The sequence below is a fragment of the Bidens hawaiensis genome, unplaced genomic scaffold, assembly GCF_021521415.1.
Source record: "Bidens hawaiensis isolate Kalapana, Puna unplaced genomic scaffold, B.hawaiensis_p1.1 tig00021181_1, whole genome shotgun sequence".
NCBI classification, from domain to species: Eukaryota; Viridiplantae; Streptophyta; class Magnoliopsida; order Asterales; family Asteraceae; genus Bidens; species Bidens hawaiensis.
In genome coordinates, this window is record NW_027493275.1 from 321,799 (window position 1) to 348,789 (window position 26,991).

At 33.4% G+C, this 26,991-nt stretch overlaps 3 protein-coding genes across 3 annotated transcripts; 1 reads left to right on the plus strand and 2 right to left on the minus strand.

Annotated features, from left to right (window-relative positions):
* The first annotated feature begins 4,416 nt into the window (after positions 1–4,416).
* LOC143562890 (uncharacterized) lies at positions 4,417–7,354 on the plus strand. Its single transcript, XM_077050570.1, has 5 exons — positions 4,417–4,718; positions 6,118–6,229; positions 6,344–6,436; positions 6,538–6,735; positions 7,076–7,354. The coding sequence occupies exons 1-5, from the start codon at positions 4,426–4,428 to the stop codon at positions 7,283–7,285; spliced, it is 906 nt and encodes a 301-aa protein (XP_076906685.1). The 5' UTR covers positions 4,417–4,425; the 3' UTR covers positions 7,286–7,354.
* Positions 7,355–7,489: 135 nt separating this feature from the next.
* LOC143562891 (vesicle-associated membrane protein 724-like) lies at positions 7,490–10,846 on the minus strand. The gene is made up of 5 exons (XM_077050571.1): positions 10,604–10,846; positions 9,073–9,214; positions 8,862–8,982; positions 7,868–7,930; positions 7,490–7,787 (listed from the first exon to the last, which is right to left on the minus strand). Exons 1-5 carry the CDS (start codon positions 10,791–10,793, stop codon positions 7,638–7,640), a joined length of 666 nt encoding a protein of 221 aa, XP_076906686.1. The 5' UTR covers positions 10,794–10,846; the 3' UTR covers positions 7,490–7,637.
* Positions 10,847–12,917: 2,071 nt separating this feature from the next.
* On the minus strand, positions 12,918–15,737 carry LOC143562894 (glycolate oxidase 1-like). Its single transcript, XM_077050574.1, has 11 exons — positions 15,546–15,737; positions 15,339–15,463; positions 14,489–14,535; positions 14,322–14,399; positions 14,111–14,235; positions 13,955–14,021; positions 13,806–13,868; positions 13,641–13,710; positions 13,449–13,549; positions 13,249–13,353; positions 12,918–13,145 (listed from the first exon to the last, which is right to left on the minus strand). The coding sequence occupies exons 1-11, from the start codon at positions 15,680–15,682 to the stop codon at positions 12,960–12,962; spliced, it is 1,104 nt and encodes a 367-aa protein (XP_076906689.1). The 5' UTR covers positions 15,683–15,737; the 3' UTR covers positions 12,918–12,959.
* Positions 15,738–26,991: the final 11,254 nt, after the last annotated feature.

Below are 26,991 nucleotides of genomic sequence, written 5' to 3' on the forward strand. Positions count from 1 at the left end.
TGTACGAGGGAGTGCACGGTAAGATCTGTGGTGACCAGTGTGTGTGTGACACGTGTTAGTTAGACGGGTTATTGTGTACGTGGATGAGTTTGAGCGGTTGATGGTAATTATTGGAAACTATCAGTGCCGTTGGTGGAGGTGTGATTAATTAAGGCTTGGTTGTAGCCTTGTAGGTCACCAAATTTGGCAGGATGTTTGGTCCATCGACTTTAAAAGAAACTACTTTTAGGTGGAAACGAGTTTAGAGAATGGGATGAGTGGGATTGAGTTTGAAAACACCTTGTTGGCTTATTTTGTTTTAAAAAATCAGTAAGTTAAAATATTGTTAGCAATCACGAAAATCCTTTTTATTTTAGATTTTTGAAAAGGTTAAAAAGGTTTTTTTCGTTTAAAGCTTGAGAAGAGCAAAGGTTTCATCAGCTTAAGCCGAGTACGTGCCTCAAGTCAAATTCTGAATATTCGAAATTTCGTATACGGATTTGGATAGTACATTAGCTATTTGAAATTTAGGATATCCGACGTTGAACACTATTACTATGTTGTCTTATATTTTATTAAAAGAAAAAATTACTGTTTGAGTCCCTGTGGTTTTAAAGCGGAGGCACAATGAGCCTCCAAAAGAATTTTTGAACTGGTTGAGTCCCCGTGGTTTCAGAAACGAACCATTTGAGTCCCTGCCATTACTTAACTTTCAGGGTAAAACTTTCATTTTACTGAAACCACAGGGACTCAAATTGTCTGTTTCTAAAACCACAGGGACTCAAATTGTTCATTTCTGAAACCACTGGGACTCAACCAGTTCAAAAAAATTTTCGAAGACTCATTGTTTCTCCGCCCTAAAACCACAGTAATGTTCTCTTATTAAAATTGTAGTTTGAATTCTGTATACCCCATTTACACAATTAATCCTTAAATCTCAATAATTACCCAATTAATCCACGCCGCTTGTTCACGTACGATACCCCACAACAAGTTCCATTAATTACATAATTAACTCACAAATTTTCTTTTTACCTGCAACCTGTTATAACCCCAACCGAGTATCAATTTTCTTTTTAAATGTCACGCTTTGACCCGAACTTATTTTGCTTAGACAAGTCTAACGCTGGCAGCAGCATGTTCGATTTCTGTGATGTGTGCTCTTGATTAACTGCGATTACAACACCAATGGCCATCACAACAGGACTGCAGTAGTGTCCGATCAGCAATTAACAAGTTGAATGATGTGGTTGCAATGATGCAGAAGTTAGAAGCATTGCTGACTCATGAGGGTTGTCGATCAACATATGAAGTGAACTAGATAACAAAAGTTTGACTGGAGCTGATTATTAATTAACTGGTCATTTGACTGGTTGTGACCACAATTAAATGTCGTTTGACTGAGATACTTGGACATGTATCAGTTTGACTTTTGACTTTCAAGAGTCAATCATGTAAAAGAACACCAAGATGCCTTCTACTTGCTCACATGACCAACGTTGGTGCTCTATAATTCTAGAACCAAAAACCAGATTGTCTATATAAAACTAATTATTTTACTTGGAAATAACTAATTAACAGATTAGATATAAAAATTTTATATAAAAACTAATTATTTTACTTGGAAATAATTAATTAACAGATTAGATATAAAAATTTTTGAGCACTTTAACTTTAAAAAGGCCATATTGTTGTATAAAAATCAACAATTTAGATAACCATGGTTCTAGTAATATGACAGGAGCAGTCACTTACAACATCCAATTGAGCCACACTTTAATAACAAAAAAAGTTACAATAAACAGAATTGTCTTTTAGAAAGAAGATAGCAATTCGGTATAACGATGAGCAAGTTTGTATTTTCTATGATCGTAGAAGATCTAGGCTGCTCGGTCATAAACCAAACCGAATTCACGCCTTAACATCCAACTAGGGTTACTTTCTTGTAGTGAGACTCGTAGCGCATACAAATCCAGGGGCCGGCGGGATGGTTGCAACTTGCTTGGTGGTGGGATTCAATATGCAATATTGATAAGCATCTCTATTACGGCAAAGAAGTAATCCATTACAAGATTGCAGGATGTGACCATCGAAAAAAGGAGCGTTTCGGTCTTCAGGATCAAACGGAACATATATTTGAGGATAAAACGGAACATATACAAGGGCACATGCACCGATCAGCCGGTGTCTCGATGATTGAGTGCTATGTGCCTTATGTCCAAGGCTTGATGCAAAACTACTATCGAGCCGGGGGTCTCACCGGAAGCAGCCTCTCTATCCCTATGGGATAGAGGTAAGGCTGTCTACATCTTACCCTCCTCAGACCCTACCATAGCATTGCTATTGGTGGGATATACTGAGTACGATGATGATGATGATGATGATTGGTTAGATTAGTAAGTGCCTGTACAAAGTAAATGTCTTTAAAAAGATACCCCTTAACGATGGAGCGTGATCATGATCACTTTCAAGCCCCATCATTAAGGAGTATCTAGTTAACGCACTTACTTTGAGCCAAAAGGGTGCTTTGTTCAAGTCCAAATCTTGACAACTCTTTTGATGATTGGGTTCAAGTTTGATGAACAGTAAAACGAACCGCTTGTTGATGTAATCGACACATTGATGAGGATTGATGAGGAAAGACACTGCAAGTACTACGCCACTTTCTATCATGTAGAATATGCACGCTATTACGTGAAACAATCTTCCTAGAGTGGGAGTCTGAGTTGATCGTGTGACACCAGTAGAACGAAGAAAGTTATACACATATCGTGTTCCATCGCCTATTGATTAAATTCTTGTTTTGATGGAAGCGGATTAATATTTTATTGAAGGACATAAACAAGGAGACGAACGATTCTAGCTTGATGGCAGGGTAGCACCCGCTGGCCGCTACCACTCAACTTCTCCAGGGAGATGGATTTTTTTTTTCTTTTTAAGTTTTATGTATTACGTTACCGTTGAAATCATATTGTGCTACCCCTCAAAAACTTTTAGAACCCAAAACTTCACCTTTCAAAGATTTATTAAAAGCCCAATTGATGATTAAAAACCTAATATTTAATTAAAACTTTAAAGCCCACTTTAAATAACCGAGCGAAGATAAGCGAGAAACGCGTTACCAGGCGCCGGTACGCACCAAACAAGTAAAATAAAAAAATTTGCTTAGCGTACGGTTAAATTTTTTTTTTTTTTGCACTACCCGTGAAATTTAAATTTACGTTCTAGATCCGCCACTGCAAGGAAATGTTTATTTTCAACCACTTGATGCAAATAAAGTTTGAGGTGTTACAAACGGGCTGAACGTGTCGATCACGAATGGTAACCCTTGTTTCTAATTATTTAACTGCCATTCAAGTATGCACCTTCAGGTTGGTTTATCAGAAAATAGATACAATCCTTTTGTGGTCAATTCATTGTTAACTCAATTAATTTGCCATTCAAGTATGCACATTCAGGTTGGATATAGATGTAAACTTCAAACAGCGTCGCCTCTGTATTGGTCGTGCTACAAGCAGTCTCTCATTGACCGATAACACTTCGAGTAGACATATTGATGAAGTGAAGTTTACATCTATAAAGTCGAGCTTCCCAAACCTCAAATAAAGTTCCCATACAAGCTCGACTTCACTTCATGCTTCGCCTCTGTATTGGTCGTGCTACAAGTAGTCTCTCATTGACCGATAACACTTCAAATAAAGGCTCATTGACCGATAACACTAAACGAACTTTATTTGAGGTTTGGCTCAACCCAAGCATGAAATAACTCAGTTCATTTCAAGATTTTTTATTGATCGAAGCAAGGCTCGTTTGCACCCCTAATCTTAAATATATATATAAACGAATCATTTAAAAGCTCTATGGTTGCTCCCTACATTCTCTCAAGCCACCAAATTGTTTTATTTGTAAATGGAAACTTCTTATGCATCTGACCCGAATTCACGGGTATGGATCTCACCAAACCCAGATAGTCCAACTGCTTATAACATCTCACTAAATTAAAAATCAATTTGACCAAAAATTTGATAAAGAAATTTTATAAAATAAGGATATACTAAAAATTAATATCCGATTTTTTTGAAAGACGATATTATTTATAATAAAGAAACAATTTTATAGTAAAAAAAAAAGCCGGTCATGGGTCTCATATAGCTTTTAAACTTACATAAATATAAATGACATCTCATTTGTGTCTCACATCATCAAATACTAAGCATATTATTAACTTTCTTACAATAAATAACTAAAATCTTAAAAAAATATATAAATATTATAAACGTATAATGTAAAACAACCATGTAATACGGGCGACACATAAAAAATAATTAATATTATTATGTCAAAATATTTTATTCTAGATAATAAGTAGTAGAAATATAAATGACATTTTCAAGAATAAAATCTCATTTATATATATGTCTAAAAGAAACTAAACCAACCACACATATGGAACTACTTAATCTTGTTTGCTCAATCATCTCCACCAGTCTCACCTCCTTAACTCTCTCCTTATGCCTACCTTTACGCCATCTCTTCGGACACTTGCCGGACGACGATGCAACCAATTCGGTTTCACTTTACCAGGGTACCGTTTGGCACGAACGACGTCGTCCGGTTCACCATTCGTTCAAGTACTCCGTCCGTTACGCCTTCGTTGACCTTGACCTCGCAACTCATCCGCCACCGGATCATCTTTCGGGTCCACAGGCTCGTAGTATCGCACAAACCAATGGACCTGTGTAAGTGTTTAGCCTTAGACTTTTAGTTAAGCTCCCATAGATCTGCTAGCTACTTATTAAGACAGATTCTTGTAATTTTGACTAGTCATCCGGTGACCAATAACCGAACCGAAATTAACCAAAAATCGGTTATCGGTTTATTTATTGTACCCCAGTTAACCGAAATTAACCAAACCGAACCATTCATATAGTTAATAGTTTTTTTTTACGTCCGTTACATATGGTATTATAGAAACAGGATCAAATACATTTTATTCTTAGCATGAAAACAGTGAGAACCAATTTGCTGTTATTATTAGGTTTATTTTTATAAGTGGTTTCTGTTATTTTTTGTTCGTATTTGCTAATATTCGATTATGAGACGTTATAAGTATCTGTTGATTTATATTTTGTTGTTATTATTAGATTTTTTCTTTTGGTGTTATTATTTTGTTCTTGATTTTGATTCTTTGGTTGTAGTTTTTTCTTTGTTATTATAAATAATTGTTTATGTAGATTGGTATTGTTGTTGGCATTGTTTCTTACGTTCTCATTTTTTTATAAATTGGTATTATTTCGGTCTCATGTTAAGATTAAAATGTACACGAACCTTCCCCTAGTATTATATCATACCTCCATTTCATGTATTTTCTAAGCAAAAATTATAGCCCAAGTTTGGTTTTGGTTTTGGTTATTAACTGAACCGAAAACCAACAAACTAACCGAATAAACCAAACAGATTCATCGAAAACTAAGTGGTCATAATAGTTTAATCGGTGACTTTGGTTTTGGTTTAGGCTAATAACCAAACTGAACCGAACCGGAAAACGACAAACTAAATGAATAACCTAAAATGATTAATTGAAACCAATTGTTTAATAAATTAGATTAATCGATAACTTCGGTTTCGTTTTAGGCTGATAACCAAACGGAACCGGACCGTGCACGCCCCCTGCCCCTAATCTTGTAATTAGGTTAAGGATGATCGGTTGTCATTACAACTTTCTTGGAATTCACCAAGAAAGTTTGAAATAATCAGTCTTAATAAGCTTTAAATTTATTTAGAAATTAATCAGGTGCATAAGGACCCTATGCACCTGATTAATGAATATATTAAGAAATTAATCAGGTGCATAGTCCGGTCTATGCACCCGGTTAATAAATTTATTAAGAAATTAATCAGGTGCATAAGTTCCTTATGCACATGATTATTTTCTTAATAAATTCATAGCTTATTAAGATTGATTATTCAAACTTTCTTCCAGATTCCGAATTTCAATATGAATAATCTGAATATTAGCTTGGAGTACTAATAACTTTCATGATGATTTGAAAAGATCCAAATAGTATGAACTGTTGTGGTTTTAAGTTGAGTTGAATGCTACCAAGTACTAACTTAACTTTTTAACCATTGGTGTAGATTCCTATTGACAATTCCTCCTAGTGTCGGATACGAACAAAATCCGTTGAGTTTATACTACTGCTATGATGTAGAAGGCTCAACCAAATGCTTAAAGAAATGCATTGCTGAGGTCTGCAATTTTAGTTTTTATAAATAACTTCACATCTTTGCTAATTGCTTTCTGTCTATCATGTTTTTTTATGTTAATTACGTTTACATTTACAAATTACAATCCGTGATTTAGGTTACCAATACACCATGGGGAGAAAGAGTGCATTTCCTTTTCAACCCAAACTCGGATGTAGTCGCTAAACCGCTTCATGTTAGCCCTTTCATGGTATGTATTTATATGTACATAACATTTAAATATGTAATGCATTTGCAAATGGATTGTTTTTCTCCTGTTGGTTTTTCAACTTGATTACTGGTTAATTATAGGATATGCTTGGGAACTGGAACATAAAAACAAGTGTACCCGGGGATAACCTCGTGGTAAATATCTCAGTTAACCATCCTGAGCTCGGTAATTACTTCACTGCTTCTTTAACTGCAAATAGGGTATCTTCATCATCTGTTCAGCATGCGGTTTTCTTCTGGCTAATGCCTCACAAAGTTGCAATCTGGATCTATTGGCACGTAAGTTTTTCTGTTTCGTTTTTGCCCTTTAGATTTTGCTTAACTTGGCTGATATATACCGATATTCCCCTTAATTATCAACTTTTAGTGTTCAATGTTATTGTTTTAAGTCTTAATCAATTCTTACTTGCTAAGATTGTTAGTGTTTTGCAATTTGCAAAAGATTAATTTGTTAATGGTAGGAGACTATACTGAATTATTAGTGTTAAATTGCTATATATATGAATTTTAAATGATATTGAAATTAGATATCGGTCCTTGACCGATTTCCGATATTTTCCGCATTAATTGCTTAGCTAAAAAGGATAAACTTGTATGTTTTGAAACTTTGATGATGCAGGCTCTGAAACTATGGTGGAAGAATGTGGTGTTTATTCAACATCCAAGGTATGAAAATCCATCATACAAGAAAGATGCAATTGCATGCGACAGAAGTCTCGGGTGTTGCCCCGTGTTAGCAACAGACACTAACAATCAGCAGGAAACTGAACAAAGTAGTCGAACGGATCGGTGGATTAGATGGAGAGATGCTAAATGGCCATGGTGTTGAACATATCATGCAAGTCATCACTTTGTTGTTAAGTTATACGATACTGATTTATTAATGCGGCACATTTGAATGTATTCATGGACATGATAAAGCGGTTTCTAATTGTTGTTACGACAAAAATTGTTGCTAATAAGTAACACATTCATACCAGATAATTGTTGCTAATAAGAAACTTGAGTTTTTCTTTATATTGCACACTTGTAGCACAACAAATTTCAATAAAAATGTAACTAAAATATAGATTAATTTCACTCATCCTCATCCTCATCCTCTAAAACCATATAAGCCACCTTTACAACAATATTATCTTGGCCTGCTTTTTTTCTTCAAGTAACTCAACTATATAATATTATCAGTTGGTGCAGTCAAAACCATGGCAGATGGAAAGCCAAATAACAAGGACTAGCAACAGAAGAATACCAAGAACAACTAGTTTTATTTTCATGTTTTGATACCACATCTTCCTTCTTATTTTCGTGCCTGCTTTCTTAAATTGTTGCGCCTGAAGAAAACCAGAAAAGTTTAGTGCAATGAAATTAAATTACCTTGAATCTTGACGGTGGAAATAAGACATGAACATACCGAATCACGCAGATTTTCAGCCTTGTCATTTAAAGTCGTAAGGTTCTCTCCTCTTTCAATGGCCTAAAATAAAGAGATTGACTTTCAAGGTCAAACATGGGTAAAAACGGGCCAGTTCGGGTTGACCCACTAAAGACTTTTTTTCTTGACTTCCTTAATTTTATTTAGAACGATGACTTTCTTGTATTTAGGCTACCGCACTCTCCAAATTTGGAGAGCCTGATGCCCCACTCTGGCTAGACTATGTTATCTTAACCGGGCCCACGCTGGCTTCAGAGTTGTCTCGGGCGTTCCCCCGGGAAACCATACCGTCGGCTGTCACTTGACAGTCGTTGTGCCACCACAAGAGCAGAACTCTTTGGCGTAACACACGCTGGGACGAAAACCTGGGTGGGCTCGGAATCCAAACTGACAACCTTGTACAAGGCCTAGCTTAAATCCTTCATTGCCAATATCCACCCAAAGTGACACAAGCGGGGATCGAACTTGGGTCTCCACCGGAGAAACCAAGCCTTCCTACGTTATATATATAAACTAAGATCTTTGAATAAAACAACTTAGGAAATTGTATGTATTAAATAATAGACTTTGGGTGACTTTCAACATGTTTGACCCCTTTGTGGTACAACAAAGCCCAAATCGACCGATAAATAAATTGGCCAAAAATCCCACCTATAAGAAATTAAAAAATCGCCGCACATGTTATCATAACTAATAAATTTATTAAAGAAACCTTATCTTTGTAACAAAAAACTTTAGATCTTGAAGGCCAATGAATGGCTCTATAGTTTAATCAAACATGATGCAGATACATTAAAATAAAATGCCATATGTTTGATTACCAAATTTGATTATTGCTACCATAACAAAACTAATTATATAATTTAATAAATGAATATCTTATGTTAATTTCTTCAATAAAAATAGTCACCTAAAAAACATATATCCAAACACCCCCTAAATGAAACTGCAACTGTTGGAAGTCGGGACATACCTTATCTATGTTATCCAACATGATACTCTTAACTTCTGAAACTTGTGCTTTCACTTTTACCAGTTTTTCAATCTCATCTGCATGCTCTATTATATACTGCATGTGCTCTTTCATCACCGGACTGCAATTTCAAACCGTCTTTATATCAGTTCGATACAAAAATATATGGTTACATAAAGAAAAAAAATAAAATCATTTATATAACACATACCCAAATTCCTTGTTGAGACTCTTAGCAATTGCAGTATCTGCTTTACCACCACCATATCTTTTCTTAAAATCTGCCCGCACACGTTCAAGAAACGCAATAGATATTTGCTTGCCAACTGATTCTTTTGCAACCACACAATAAGCTGCAATTTAAATACAGTAAATACAACTTCTACACCCAAGATTAGCTACTAATCACTAAATTAAGCATTTTCAAGAACAAAATGCTTGTATCATTCAAGTTTTTTAGGCTTTTAGAATTATTGTATTTTCAAGTTGCAGCTAGCAAAAGGATCATGTTATAGCTACACAACCAGCAATTGATTTCACACCATCAAGCAACCGTCCACAAAACATCCTTTTGACCATAGAAGTCAAACTGTGAAAAATTATTGGTCATAATGGCCGTTTGAGCAATATCTGGGAGTCTTTCCAACCAAAAGGGGTCAAACTTTGAAAAATTATTGGTCGTTTGACCATATATCTAGACACCATTCTAATAATAGACGCTCAAACTTTGAAGAAATTTCGTCAAAATGGCCATCCGACCTCTATCCAGACGGCTGTTTGAAACGGTGTGGGATTAGATCTCAGGCGGTGTGTGTATAGTTGGCCTCTTAGCAAAATAGTTAAAATTGTTTAGAGGCAAGTAAAACCCTAGACCCATATACCATATCTCACCAACCTAAATAACACAAAAGCTTTCATCTTTTTTACCCAAAACATACCCTACTTTTCTAGGGCACTTTCTTCTTCAAATCTATCAAACTTTCAGTCAAATCAAATGACACAATAAGCTGCAAATTCAAAAACACACTAAATACAACTTCTTAATCCATAATTAGCAAATAATTGCTAAATTAAGTATTTTCTAAATTAATTTGCCATCTTGTTTGTGTCATACAAGTTTTAGCCTTTAGGAGTTGTTTGGCAATATTCAAAGTGATTATCTGATTATTTCATTTTCAAGAACACTTAACAAAACAATTAGAATTATACAGAAGCAAATAAAACCCTAGACCCAAATACCATATCACACCAACCTAAATAACACAAAAGCTTTAATCTTTTTTTACCCAAAACATACCCAACTTTTCTACAACACTTTCTTCTTCAAATCCATCAAATTTCCAATCAAATCAAATCAACCCATCCAAACCCACATCCCAATTTCCCTTAATAACAAAACCCTTAAACCCCACAAACCAATTCTTCTCCAAAACCAATCAATCAATCAAATTACACAAATTTACACATCAAGATCCAAAACCAAGCCAAACCCACATTTAAATTCCCCTAAATAACAAAACCCTTAACCCCACAAACCAATTCCTTACCAAAACCAATCAATCAAATTACACAAATTTACACACCAAGATCCAAAACCAAACCAAACCCACATCCAAACTCCCCTCAATAACAAAACCCTTAAACCCCACAAACCAATTCTTCACCAAAACCAATCAATCAAATTACACAAATTTACACACCAAGATCCAAAACCAAACCAAACCCAGATCAGATCCACTTACCATAACCATCTTGCACCAAGAAATTAAACGTATGATGATCACAATTATAAGTGAACTTGCTGTTAGTTGACGGCAGCTTTTGCAGACACTGAGTTGCAATAGCCGGAAAGTTGCCGGTGAACTCGGTGTACTCAGCTAACACCATGGTGCCTCTAGCTACAAAGCTGTAGATGAAGGATTCTTGACCCATTAAGATTGGATTTTGGGTTGAATTGTGGGTTGGATTAATATGATTAGTGTGGGCAAAGAGTGGAGTATAGAGAGGAATCAAGACTTTTTCTTCCGACAGTCATGCATTCACATTTTAAGAAAAGTATTTCCGTTGGACATCATTTGGGTTATAATAATAATAATAATATTATAATTATTATTATATTAAATTAGTATATGGGTGGGAGTAAATTGCGGTTTTCGTCTTTGTGGTTTGTTTGAATTTGTGGTTTAAGTTCAATAGAATCTGTGATTTTTGTTTCTGTGATTTCATTTCATTTGTAATTAAACATGATCCCACTAATTTTGTTAACTCTGATTGTTAAATTTATCAGCATGCCTCTTACGTGAGGGACAACTATATTATTATTATTATTTATTATATTAAATTAGCATGTGGGTGGGTTCTAGATTTTTCAATCTTTGATATTAGGATATACATTTATACAAATATGTCATTTTCTGTTGGAATATAATATAATTAGCCATAACTATGTGATTTGATGTTTTGTAAAATTTACTTTTATTTATTTTATTTTAAAGTGTTTTTAAGAGATTAATCAGGAACGAAAAGCGAAATAAATGGAGGGTCTTTACAAATGGTTGATTTGCAGACGTCAGAGTTTTGAATGCCAAAAATCGATACTTTAAATTTAGGGTTGCAACAAGCAAAAACGTGTTTACCACATAAGTGCAAACTATAGTTAATTCTACTGTGATATACAATATAAATTAACTGTGATATACAATATGTCTTTTTTGTTGGAATAAAGTATAATTAGTAATAACTATGTGATTTGATGTTTGGTAAAATTTACTCTTGGGGTTTTAAGAGATTAATTGGGAATGAAAGGAGATGAATGGAGGGTTTTAACGAATGGTTGACTTGACGAAGGGTCACAAAGTGTCGTGCCATCAGCCGTCAGGGTGTTAGATACAAAAAATCGAGCATTATGGTTGCAACCAACAAAAACGTATTTATCGTAGAAGTGCAAACTGCAATTAACGATATACAATATGTCATTTTATGTTGGAATAATATGATTTGTAGTTTGGTAAAAAATACTTCCGGGAAAATGATCAAAATCTAATTTTATAACAAAATGTTCGCTCTCAATCTCGTCAGCCTATACATTTTTAATCATTATTTGACGAGAACTAGGTTGTGGCTGGTGCCATAAAAATGTCACGTAAATAGTTTGGTATAAAAAAAACGTTGCAGGTGATAGGAATTTTTAGGTGTCCGGCGAGATTTTTTGGACAAGTGACATCCTTATATCCAATGAGTTTTAGAGATGCGTTTTATGAATATGATGCATAAATTCTCCAAGCTTCCTTATAAGAAAGCAAAAGTGTTCCAAGCGGTTTGTTTGTTGCGACTTGGTGCCTGTAGAAGAAGAGAAATGACATTGTTCATAGATAGTCTCCGGTGTCTCAATCTCGAGCCTGATCGAGGAAGCAAAGGTGTTGGGATTTTTATGGATAAAGAATAGGGTGAAACTGAAGGGAATTATATGGGATGATCGGTGTAAGTTCAAATTGTAATTTCGTTTTTTCTTTCTTTTATGGTGTATTGGTGTTCTAGCGTCATGCTAGTTTATTTTAATAAAAATTTTGTTGGTCGTTTCAGAAAATAGAATATGATGGTCATATAAACATTTACTTAACTTTAGCTGTTTAAATGAACATTTTAATCATTATCCCTTTTCGTTGTGTTTTATTATTTGTGAGATTCATATCAATTTACTTTTATTCTTGTATTTTTTGTATAAGAAGTTTTTAAATAAAAGTATAATAGACCAATTTATGAATCAGACAAGTTGCATAAATTAACGTATTAAATACAACTAATAGAGTTCTAGACTTAACTCTTAAGGAATGTTTCTTCATGGAATTTGCATTTAAATTGTACTTATGTAAAAACGTGTTTGGTTGGTTACATAAACAAACCGGAACTGAAGTCATTCCATCAAATTTCTTTTATGTAAATAGAGTTTGAATTCCATTCCTGTCTAAGGCTTATAATCTATCTCCTTTTTATTTGATATTATAATTTAACACTGATTGTAAAATCAGAAACCATGATGAACACAATCATTTGAAGCACAACATCTCTATCATAAACTCCAATATTTTTCAAATAATATTAAAGCCTAGGAGCGACACGGGGCGGGTCCCACGGTGCCACGATATGGTTACGGGTTATCTCAGCTAGAGAACGACACCCGCTTAACGCCATTGTAAGCTCAAGTTCATCATGCAGCATTTGAAGAGTCTTTCTGACTCCCGCCTCACCATCTACCACCAATGAAAACACCACCGGTCGACCAATCTAAAAACCATCATAATAATAATAATAATAATAATAATAATAATCACTTATCCCTTTAGTTAAACGTAAATAATCAAAATCTTTTAACAGTTAAAAGACTTACAAATACACCAGATGCTCCAAGGGCCAATGCTTTGAAGACATCTGTCCCACGCCGAACGCCACCATCAAGATATACCGGAACCCTGCTTTGAGTAGCTTTAACAACCTGAAAATTTTCATAATTATGTAAAAAACTGACAATAAATACGGTAAAATAAAACTATAATATGATCACAATAATAATACAGTAATATGACTGACCTCTTCTAAAGCCATAATAGTTGCAGGGACATAATCAAGTTGCCGAGCCCCATGATTCGACACAACAATTCCTGCTACGCCATGTTGCACCGCTATCCTTGCTAAAATAAATTTTAAAAAATACAAAAGAACATGACAAGATTAATGACCAGAAAAATTAGCATACCTAAAAAAATTGTTCATATCGTTTACCGTCCTCAGCAGTTAAAACGCCCTTCACTAGAATAGGTAACGGGGTTATTTTCTTGAGCCACTGCACATCCTGTCCCAAAAATACAAAACGCATTTAAGATACACAAAAAAAAATATAAACATTAGAAAAAAACTCACTTGCCAACTAAGAGACCGAAAACTCACTTTCCAACTAAGAGACCGGTCAACTTGACCAGCAACATATGAAGCTAATCCAGAGTCATCTGTCTACAAGTTGATCACAAATATTAACATTGTTATAACGAAAATGACGAGAAATTGAAACAGACATGTAAACGTTTTATTAGAATAACCTTATCTAGCTTGCCAAGATTTAACCCGTCAAAGTTCTTCAAGGTAAGATTTGGTGGCAGAACAAATCTGTAAATGTACACGTTTAATAATATAACACAAAAGTATAATAATTGACTAACTGGATTATTTAAATATTGTGTAATACTGTAACATACCTGTTTTTGATATCAGATTCCCTTCGGCCGAGCCTTGGGGTGTCAACAGTGAGTACAATCGCCTTAAAACCTGCATTTTCGGCCCGTTTGACCAGCTGAGTCACCACATTCCTGTCTTTATACACCTGGCAATTGGCAGAAACATTTAGGGAACAACTGATAATATTGTTTGTGTGTTTGAATAATGTTTGTAAAGATAGGTGGGACCCACATAGAGTTGAAAAAACCGAACACCGGGACCGGTTGAAGCAACCTCCTCGACACTGGAGGTACCCCATGAGGATAATGTCTGGAAAACAAAGGGTGTGTTATGTAAATAAGTGAAAGTTAAAGGTAGAAAATGACAACAAATTATAGAGGGTAATTAAGGGAATAAACCATGATGGTTCCAGCAGCTGCTGATGCTCTTGCAGTTGCATACTCTCCTGCACCAAATTAATATTGTTAATGTTATTTGGGAATCATATAATCAACTATAGTAACTAGATAATCAGATATTTGATTGCTTGTCAAATTATGAATATTTAACGATTAATAGATATAATGCTCAAAAAGGATGTTTTTTTTTTGTTCTTTTTAATGAAAGAAAAAAGAAGTTGTTTTGTGAAATAAAAGTAAAAGAAGGGGTATATATGTAACTTTATATTGTGTTCAGACTTCAGAATAAGCTAAAAAAGGTGAATGGTAGTGTATAATATGAACTGTATTGTGGTCCTTATGTTGGACCAATATCAACTGGTAACTTATGAGATAAATCATATGAACATACAAACAATCATCTATATGTACCTTTTATCTTGATATAAGTTCAACTTGAGTTTTATATGCATTTTGAAACTGATTATCAGAAGTCACAGTAATTAGATTCTAATGTTTAGATTAGCATATTATGCTTGTGCTTATAACTTATTTATAAGAATAGTTAGTATGAAACCAACTATTCCTCTAATAATTAAATAATCAAAAGCAGAATTTGTTAATCTAAACATTAAACTCTAGGTTCAAAACACAACCACAAACAGCCAATTAGAAATTATATCAAGTTAAACAGTACACATAGGTGACTGCTTTGTATGTTCCTTTCATTTATTTCATAATAAGTCACAAAATGGTATTAATCCAACAAAAGTACCATAATGCAGTTCACATTTGACACTAACATTCATTTTTCAAACTTACTTTTGAACACAATAACTTGGATTAAGTAACTTTATACATAAATCTTTACCATCAGGGTGAGCCATTTTCTGCATAGCCGTCGGTGCAACCATGATCGGCATAGAAATCTTGAAGCCCAAAACTGTTGTGGTCATATCTATCTTGCTCACATCAACAAGTATACGCGGTCGAAACCTATATACAAGTAATATTAACAAGGGTCATGGTAAACATCAAAATACCCTGCAATAATAAATGAATTAGAGAAACAGGTTACAAGATTCTTGAAAAGGCATGCCGATTCTCTTTAAGCGTCCATTGATCTTCCGCACCCGATGAATAATAATCATAGATCATTTTCGGCAACTTTTCCTTTGCAAGTTTCTCATATTCCATAACATTGGTAATCTCCATCTTTAACCAGAACCAAATCTACTGAAAATGAAAATTTATACCCCAAATCAATTTGTTGAGAAAAAAAAACAAAAAAAATAATAAAAACTAAGCTTGCACAAAATAAAAATAAAATAAAAACTAATCAATTTGTAAACGAGCCGGTCCACTCCCCATCTCGACTAGGCTCGAGCTTGGCTCGATTTACTTACAAGAGCTCGGATCGGCTCGTTTCGAGCTCGGGCTTGGCTCATTTATTATTTATAAATTAATTTATATACATTTTTTTATTATTTCTATACATTGTGAGAAAAACCTCAAACGAGCGTATGCTCAGCTCAAGCTCGGGCGCTTGGCTGTGCAGTGTAATATTAATACATAGAAGTCCAAAACAGGTAAAACTGAAAAATACACAAGGCTTGACGAGCCTAAACAAGCTTCCCATACAAGGCTCAAGCTCAGACTCAATAACTAAATGAGCTTTATTTGAGGCTTGCGTTCGGCTCGAGCTCAAAAGAGCTCGACCTGTGAGTTTTTATTCAAGCTCAGGCTCGGCTTGGGCTCAACTCGTTTATTATTTATTAAAAAATTTATATGCATTTCTAAATACATTGAGAAAAAAAACTAAAATGAGCGTAAGCTCGGTTCGATCCTGTGTAGTACCTACTGTAGCTTAAATGAGCCAAAGCTTGGCTCAAGCTCGATAACTAAACGGGATTTATTGAAGCTCGAGCTCTAAAAATCTAGTCTCCTTACGAGCTTATTACCGATCCCATCTCGAGCAGCTCGCAAGCGTCTTAGATTGTTTGCACCCTTAGATCATAATAATTAAATCATCATAGCATGCTTCTCATACAAGGCTCGAGCTCGAGCTTCATAACTAAACGAGCTTTACTTTTAGAGATCCGAGCTCAAGTAACTCATGAGCGGTGGCTCAATTGCACCATAAGAACAGTAGATGATAATAATAATTAAATCATCATCACAACTTTAGCAACTATTATTATTATTATATGATCAGTTAATAGGTACTAATCAGAAGCATGTAAGCAACTAAAATCATGGCGATATATTTTCGAAAATAAAAATAAACCTAAAACCTAAATTTGTATAAAAACGGTTGCGTGCTGATTAGGAACTCAGTTGATATACGGAATGAAGTGTAACGAATAATAATAATAATAATAATAATAATAATAATAATAATAATAATATGAAGAGACAGACAGACCTTGATCAGGTGTTGATGATGAATTGAAGGTGGCGGAAAGTGGTAGTGAAAAGCAAGAGTAGTTTCACGGGATTAATACAAACAAAAGATGGTGGTGTAGGACGTCACGTGATTGTGGGTTTAATAATTGTTAAGATATTAATTATATGTGTTTGGTTATTACAGGAAGTATAGTTTTTATAGGAAGGATGAGAAGTAATTTTGGAAATTGATTTTGAACATGGAGGGTTGAGATTAGTTTAAAGGGAAATCAAGTGTGAACATAAGGGGAAGGGTATAAAAGGAATAACACATTTGTTGACTTTCTTTCTTCACATGCAAGGCAGATGCCAAATACCCCTATCATTTTAAAATGTCCATAACTTTTTTTACGACGTTTTTATTGAAAAACAAATTCACCATAATAACGAGTGTCTTTTTATCTTTTATATGGGTACCATATTGTAATATAAAAATTAAAAAAAAAATTAGTGGGTTTTTTACAAATTGTGTTTTACCGAATTGTGTTATACAATAGTATTTATCATTATGTTTTTTTTTTCATTGTGTTATTTACATTGTGTCATACAATTGTATTTTTTATTGTGTTTTTATCATTGTGTTTTTTTTTCATAGTGTATTTTTCCATTATGTTGTTCATAGTGTTTTTCATTGTATTTTTTCGGACTTTTCCGGTGAGGTGGTGGCGGTGGGTGACGGTTGTGGTGGCGGTGGGCGGTGGAGTGGTGGTGGTTGTAAGAGATGAGTGAAGATGTAATTGGGTTTTATGTAAGTGGGTTTTTGAAATTAATTTAATTGAGTTTTGAGATTAAAGTAAGTGGGTTTTGATATTAAAGTATTAGATTAAAATACCATCATTCCTAGCATTCTTAGGAAAATCAAACTTCTTATTTGAACCTAACCCTTAATAATAATAATAATTGAATCTTTATTTTCCAGATAATAGTTATCACAAAACAATCAGATTTGCAACAATTATTTAATAATATTTATTGCGACGTCGATATGATTAGCTGTGGTTTAAACAAGCTGAGTCGAGTTGAATAGAGCATGGGTTTGACTAAGCTTGATCTTGGCTTGTTTTGACTTTCGAGAGCTCAAGTTTGGCTCATTTTGAGCTCTTTTTATAAAGTTTGAGCTTGGCTTGGCCAGGGAGTGGTTTTTTAAGCTCGGGTGTGACTAGGGGTTTGGCTCGTTTATTATTTATTAACTAATTTTTATACACCTTTATTTATTTTTATTATACTTTAAGAAACACCTTAAAACGAGCCAAAGCAGAGATTGTGTAGTACCTTAAACGAGCCAAAGCTCAGCTCGTACTCGGCTGCACAGCGTGAGATTTTAAATACATAGAAGTCCAAAAGAGGTAAACTTACAAATACACTAGTCACCCTAAGGCTTGATAAGCTTAAACAAGCTTTATTTAAGGCCCGACTCAAGCCTGGAAAGGCTTGGCCCATTTTAAGCTTTTTATCGATCCGATCTCAAGTAGCTCGTGAGCGGCTCAGATCGTTTGCATCAACTATTAAGCTCAATTGTCACTATGAAGATAACCCCGACCAAGTGTGGATTATGAAATTGATCATAACAACAGTCAACATATTTGTTAACACATTAACATTCGCAGCTCAATCTTAACATTTATGTTACAAATATCAATATGCCATGTAATAACTATAGTGTAAAATCTTCAGTATAGGAATTCGTAATCAGCGTTAACAGATTAATTTAACCCTTCCCTGTGGTTTCTCTCTTTAACCGTTATATAGTAATGTTAGACTTCATTGAATAAATACTAGTTGAATCTCGGAATAACAAAAGATTTACATAATTATGCATACAAGTTACTCGATGAAATGCGCTTCTTTTTAATAGTGCGCCTATCTTATGATAAATGAATACCCACTATAGTCCAAATTTGATAATTGGGTTCTTTTACCACATCTTGATATGATTGTAGCTCCTTGCTTATGATTTTTCTTTTAGACAATCTTTCAACCACCAAATATTCAGTTTTATGTTTTAGAGCACTTGCATCGGGCTCCAAAGGTCAAATGTCCTAACTCAGCTGGCAATTCACGGACAACATATGAAGGAAACTCCACCGATATGGAGGTAACGATTGTATTTCAAGTCTGCATTTACAACCCTGCAACGAACAAAGCATATTGGCCTCTCCACGTATGGGCATATTGAAAAAAGAAATAATATATTAAAAACATATGAAACATTTGAATTAATGTTTTATTTTTATGGTTAATGAATTTCATTTTTTAAATGATTTATTTTCAAAATATATGTTTTATAAATGTTTTTCTTTTCAAAAGTTTTATTTTTTAAATGTTTAATGTATCATTTAAATATATACAAAACATAAAAACAAAATTTGTTATAAAAGTAATTTAATTATATAAATTAATTGCAGAGGTTGGTGATGATGTGACGGTATGTGAATGTTTGTTGTTTTGAAAAAAGTAGGGCTTTTAAGAAAATTTGGAATGTGAAGTGATGATGTGACGATTTATAGAGGTTTGTTGTTATGGATGTTTTTATGTTATTTGATAGTTGTTGGTTAGGTTCAGTTGTGAAACTTCTCTTTATTTCTAATTATTTATACTCTTACTTTCTTACCGTGTGTTTGTTTCTTACTGGTTTGTCATTGTGCCTTATTTTGATATTTATTTTCTTGTCTCTTACTCTCTTAGCAGTATTATTGTAATCTATTGATTTTTCACAATCATGGTTTAAATACGAGCACACTCTGGAGGCATGACGAAACATAACTCATTCATATATAATGGTTTATATATTTTAGAAATCAAGGAAATATGGTACTATTCAAATTTCAGTGCAATTTAAATGTTATGAAACCCGAAAGGCTAAAATAATACAATGAAAATTTTATGCATGTTTGGCAATTGGCCCATCCGCCTTGGCCCAGAAATAAGAAATGCTCTCCGAGTCTCCGTTGGGCCAAAGCCTAATAACTAGAGGTGTACAAAACCGGTTTTAAACCCAAACCGAACCGGTTTATAAACCGAACCGGTTTGGTCAACGCTGGTCAAAACCGGTTTGACTCAAACCGGTTCGGTTTATAAACCAGTTTAGACACAAGATAGGCCGACCTGGTCACGTAGGTCGGTCCGGTTCGGTTTATAAAACGGTTTAACCGGTTTTAGCCGGTTTTTCTCAAACCGGTTCGGTTTTAAAACAGGTTTGGTAGATGTTAAGGAGAACCGGTCCTGAAACTGATAGTTTGGGTCGGGTTGGGAACCGGTTTGGGTGAAATCGGTTTTAAACCCAAACCGGTTCAGTTCGGTTTGCCTAAAACCGGTCCCAAACCAGTTTTTTTGTACACCTCTACTAATAACTGGTTAACCTATTTAACTAAAAACTAAAACCAACCTTTTTTATATTTAACTCATATCGTTTTTATACCTCAAATAACTGAAAAATTCAGTCTGGTATTTTTAGTTTTAGGATCAAATACAAATTATTCTTAATATGAAAATAGTGAGAACCAATCTGCTGTTATTATTATGTTTGTTTTTATAAGTGTTTGTTGTTATTTTTTGTTTGTATTTGTTGATTTCCGATTATGAGTCGTTATAAATATTTGTTGATTTACATTTTGTTGTTATTATTAAGTTTTTTTCTCATGCTGTTATAAGTATTTGATGTTATTTTTTTAGTTACTAATTTTGATTCTTTTGTTGTTGTTATTAGGGTTTTTTCTTTGTTAGAGCATTGCTTATGTAGATTGATATTGTAGTTGATATTGTTTCTTACGTTCTCATATTTGGTAGATTGGTATTGTTTCCTACATTTTCATGTTAAGATCATTTTGTACATTAACCTTCCCCGTAGTTTTTATCTCGACCATAACCGACTTATGGTAACACTTAGTTTGATTAATTTTTTTTAATTCTCTATTTTTGTAGTATGATATTATAAAGAAATAATTATTTTTAAAGGATAAATAGAAATCTGATTTACTAGTTGAGTCGAGACGTACAAGCATATAACACTCTTACTATTACAGATGCTTTTAGTTCTTTTCCAGAATTAGGTCTCTGTTCCCGGTTTCATTTAAAGAAGGAAATGGAAGGAAAACGAGGGATGAAAAAATATGTTGTGTTCCCGAGTTTCATTTAAGAAAAGAAAAGGAAGGAAAATATAAAAGAGGTGTTCCCGAGTTTCATTAAAAAAAAGAAAATGAGGGTATGGAAGAGAAATGATGAGTAAAATAAGAGAATTTACATCTTTTCAATTTAAAAAGATTTGAAAGAAAAGTAAATTGAAGAGAAGGAGGAGATGCCTATAAATTATCATTACCTACACCGAAGAACAAATAACGATCTTAGCCACAATGTTTAGGAATTGACGTGTATTCTAGTTTCACCAATAAAAATTCAGAGAAATAATGAGAAAACCTAGATACCATCACATAAGTGACATGGGAATTGGGATGTAACCAAGCGACTTAAGAATAACCATTAGAACATGTGTTTGATTTAAAAGAAAGCCTCATACATACAAACCATTTTCGTAATTTAAACAATAATCATTTATGTATTTTTTAAATAAAGCACATGCTTAAACATGTAATAAAGTAAAAAACTCTTTTATATGGTAAGAAACAGTAGATTGGGCATGAAAGTGAGAAATGACGTTTTTGCCCATAGTTTTTCACACGAAGTACATTTTGGGATGTTAAAATGCAACTTTATTTGGGAATTGTGGAGGAGACACAATTATCATACGTAAAAGAAATACACTCCTTAACTAAAATTAGATCTCATTACGAGTCAAAGTGATTACTTTTGATTTAGTGTCATACCTCCTATGTTCTTTTAATTTATTTTTATTTAGGCCTAAATTTCACAATTAATGTTTAAACAAGCAAATTTTTTAGAACCATGGTGGTTTAAACAGGTAATTAGTAAAGCATTTACAAACTGTCATATAAGTGTCACATCATATTTCAAACTTTTCTTAAAAACTCACACTCTATTTACAACAAACCTTCACAAACACCAATAAAATATTATAATTATATCTACCTATTCTAATAAAGTAAAATAAATGTGGACACTTGTCATGTTTTGGTTAATTTTCATAATTTTTTTCCTCCAAAACTAATATACCCTAATATATGTAATAAATCAATAATTATTCACTTTCCTTTTACACTATATTTATATAATATCTATATATTTTTATAAATATAAATATTAATATATTATTTTACTATATATTCAAAATACTTGGTGAATTCCAAAAATCAACAACAAATCATGTTTTTCAAATGAAAATTGTTTCGGGTTTTTTTGTGGAACTTAAATTTGATTTTATAGGTCAAAAGTTGGTAAATAAATTGTTTGGTACAAGTTAACTACATTTTGGTCAAAATTTGTTATGGTCAAAAATAAAAATTTTGAGTATTTTTAAAAGTTTGAGAATGCAAAATAGATTTATCGTCAAATTTGTTATGACTTCAAAGTGTTGACTTTAAAATGTCAAAAGTATGAAAGTTAAAATTTTAAACATGATTCGGGTTTCAAATTTATTTTTAAGGGCATTTTTTGAAATAATCAAAAGGTTCGGGATCTTACAAACTGACTATTTTCCCCTCAACTATTAAAATTTAAGAAAACATTGTGAACACTTTCGACACATCACCTCCATGCCTATCAATGCTTAACTTTTATAAAATTTGAAATATTTATGTCAACATTAATTTTTCTTTCAATGGTGATCATAACATTGTATGGGAAGCATGACATGCTAAACTATGCTCAAATGAAACAAAATATTGACAAAATTGAATGGGTCAACTATTAAAATTTAAGAAAACATTGCGAACACTTTCGACAGGTCACCCCCATGCCTATCAATGCTTAGCTTTTATCAAATTTGAAATATTTATGTCAACATTAATTTTTCTTTCAGTAGTGATCAGAACATTGGGAAGCATGACATGCTAAACTATGCTCAAATGAAACAAAATTTTCACAAAATTGAATGAGTTAACATGTTATTTTTTATGATGTCATTATGAAAAAGTCGAGAAGCCCTCTGAAATTTATCAAAATATTTTTCATAGTGTAGCTCAGATAAACATAGTTCCCGAAGAACATCCATTGTTACAATTTAATGTTCTACTTTCCTTTGATGAGTGGTAAATTGATAAATAATAAAGGTAACATTCATTTTGTATTTAGGCTGAGTGGTTAGAACTCTATCGTATGTGAAGTCTTATTTCCGAAATGAGTTCATAACCAAAATTCTTTCAATTATACATATATGACACCGAGAATGAATTTTTCAATAGAAAAAAGCATTCTCGGGTACGTTTTTGCACGGACATTTTTTTTATTATGTTCATTTAAAAAAATCATTTTGTGACATAAATAAAATCAATTTATGTACATATTGTATAGATACAAGCACAGATGTAATAATTTTTTTTTCATTTACGCCATGTAATTATTTGTTTTACTTATAATTTTATAATTTGAATTATCCCGTGTGTGACACGGGCTCTAAAACTAGTAAATATAATATATGTATATATCCATGAGAGAGGGAGACCCCATAAATGTGTAACCTTGCAAGTTTGTTGCAGGTTTGTAATCACAAACCACACCTCCAAAACAAGAAGGTTTGTCACCCGAAATCCATTCCTTTGTCACATCCATAGTTACCAAATTCGCTCAGGTACCCACGAATTGTGAATTGGATCGCGTTGTACCCAATCGGAATTCGCTGCGTTCCAGATAGCTCTGGTATGCCATGCCAAATAGTCGAATTCGATGTTCCAAATCATTCTCGTATGCGGCTACAATCGATCGAAATCGGTGTTCCAAATCCAATTTCAATTCGATCCGATCGTTGTTGTTCTTCAAATTAGGTCCTGAAATTCAATTAAGGGGTACGATTAGGGTGAATTTAGGTCTAGGATTCGAGTTTAATGGGACTGAATGAAGATGGAAGAAGAAGGAAGAAGATGGAAGAAAGAGCGGAGCTGAAGAACTTGTTTAATATTTTAGGGTTTTAGGTAAATTAGTACTTAACATTCTTTACATTTTAGTCCCTGAAATTATAAACTCTTACATAAAAACTATTAAAAAGTATAAAATTACTTTGTTATTTAGCAATTTACCTCCTGTATTTTTACTAGTTTACATTTGATTCTTAAACTTATAATTTTATGCATAAAAAGTATTAAATTAACATTATATATGTACAAATTATAAATAGCTATATTTTTTATCTAGCTATATCGAACCGAAACGACCTGGTACGGTGTACCAGGTCGTACCGAAATGAACCTACCCCCCTTTGTACCGAATACGTTAGCTCTAGCGAATTGCGTACCCGTACCGGAGCGTACCGCGTATCAAGTAACTATGGTCACATCATCTAAACCTCGGGCTCCGTAGCCAAGTTGTAGATAAAATCATGGTCTCCGTCGCAATGCGTGATAACGACAACTTGTTGATAAATTGTAAATATAATCACAATAGGGTAAGGGTGTCAATTCCTGACACGATCTGAAACCCGACACGAAAAATTATAGGTTTTGGGTCGGCTGACACGACCCGCTTTCTTAAGCAGGTCAACCCGAACCCGACACGTTTAAAAAACAGGTCAACCCGAACCCGTTAAAAAGTTGGTTGACCTGTTCCGTTTCAAAATTTTAGAGAAGTTAATATTTTAATTTTAGAGATAAGAAGTTTTAAATTTAAATACACACATTTTTAATTTTTCATATATCAATTAACTTTTAAAAGTAAAACTAATTTCTTTTTACACTATTTTTATCTACTTTTTAACTATAACATTTTCATTTTCTTAGTTCTAACTATCTATTCTCTAGTTATTTCATTTATTTGTTCTTATCTTGAGCTATGTGAACCTAAGTTTGTTAATTGAGAATGAGATATAAATACACAAAAACAATTAGATTTATCACAAATTATTAACAAGTTTTTATGAATAAGAATAATTAATTGTTTAATTTATTACCAAGTCAATAGATATTACTCAAACTCGTATATGAATGTAAAATGGGTTGACCCGAAACACAACACGAACACGACACGAATTTAAATGGGTTGACACGACACGAATAAAAATATAGGTTAGGTTAGGGTTGAAGAATCTCAACACGTCAACCCGAAACCTATCAACCTGTCAACCCGCCAACCCGACATGATTGACACCCCTACAAAAGGGGACGTATATAACAATTATTTGAATCATACTTGACACAATAGGAATATAAGAAAGAGATGATTTCCGATCCAAAAAGACCACCTGGAATATAGGCAACATATTAAGATTTTAACGAAACAAGTTTTAGCTCAATTATTAGTCTTATAAAGATACAATTGAGTCTGACATGGTTATTCACTTATAGACGTGTTGGAAAAGTAATACCTTTTTATGATTAACTAAAATTTTTAAGAGCACCTTAACAAGTTTTTCACGAATAGATATGAAGTCGGTGCTACATGACATAATAAAGTTTGTGTGCTCTTTTTGTATCGACTTTATTATTTAGCCTATCAAACTATTAACCTTGAATGTCTCTCTTTATATTGTCTTTTCTTTGTTTTGATGTAATTTAGTTTTCATAATAATAAAACTTCAGCTATTTTTTTTTCAGTACATGTTTATCAGTTAACACTCCCCTCCTATCACAATCTTCGTCCTAGGTGTTTGTCTAATAGGTTTAACGGCCAGACTTAACGGGATTAGTGAATTCGGGTTTAATTGCAAGTGAAATGAAACTATAGGAACGAAAATCGCATATTTAAAACTATTGGACTAAACCGTCGATTTAGACAAACCACATGGACGAAAACCACAGTTCACTCAAATATATACCTTCAAATCCTCAAAGCCAGTCAACTAGCTAGAAGTACCTTCAAAACCAACCCGTTAACGATACTCAAATGTAAAAAATGATAAAAATATAGTGTTTGTAGTGATTTATAATAATAAACAATAGGTGGATCAATGGGATCTCTGCAAAACCCATCATTTGCTTTGAATAAAAATAGTATTATCAGGACAATGCAAATGGTGGGAGCACTGAGACATAATTGCTTGTACGGACAAAGTAAGTTTCCCTATTGCAACCAACTTTAACTTTACTAATGTCATTTGCATATCTATGCAAACACAACTACCCTCTCATTGATATATAAAAATGTAGTCACATTTTGGATATATTGAATATAAAAACAAAAGTATGGTTAGATAGAGTTACAAGGATTTTATCATTTAGAAGTTGGTATAGAAGGATCAACTATGGGTAGAGTTGTTTAAACAACTCACGAGTTGAAACTCGTTTGAAAATAGTTCAAAAAGAGCTTGTTTGTAACATAATGAGATAAGTAGAGATGGTTCGCTTTAATTTCAAACCGAGCTCGAGGCAAGCTGGCTCGCTCGTTAGCTCCCTCGATTTAATAGCCTATTTAAGAAGCTAAGTTTTTATAGGGGGAAATAGGGATGAGATGTTTTTCCGAATACCTGTACCCGTTTATTACTTGTACCTATACATGTACCCGTACTTGTCTATTCGGTGTGGGTACCCAGCTTTACATATTTTAGGTACGAATACTTTCATGTATAGGTATGAATATATGTACGGGTATAACGGGTATTTGGTACCCGTTAGGAATATGTAGGGGTTTTTATTGGGATTTCCAAAATCATAACTCTAACTGTGTTTTTATTGGGATCAAAGCTTTAAACGGGTTTTTCAAAACCATTGATAATCAAAATATTAAATACTAACAGTTTTAATCATACCAATCAAGCCTTAGTTCTATTCTTTTCTTCTTCCAATCAATAACTATAAACTCAAACCACTTATATAGGTGGCAATGTTTTGCCAGACTCCTGTTAACCATGCTATATGAGACAGACAATATGACTACGCCCCATACGAGTAATACGGGGCTATAGTTATTCAAAAACAATTCTTGCTTATTATTTTTTATTATATTTTTTGAACAACTTACACTCTCTAATCTATTCTTCAATTACTTATTTATCAACGATCACCTGAATTGAGTGTAATCTA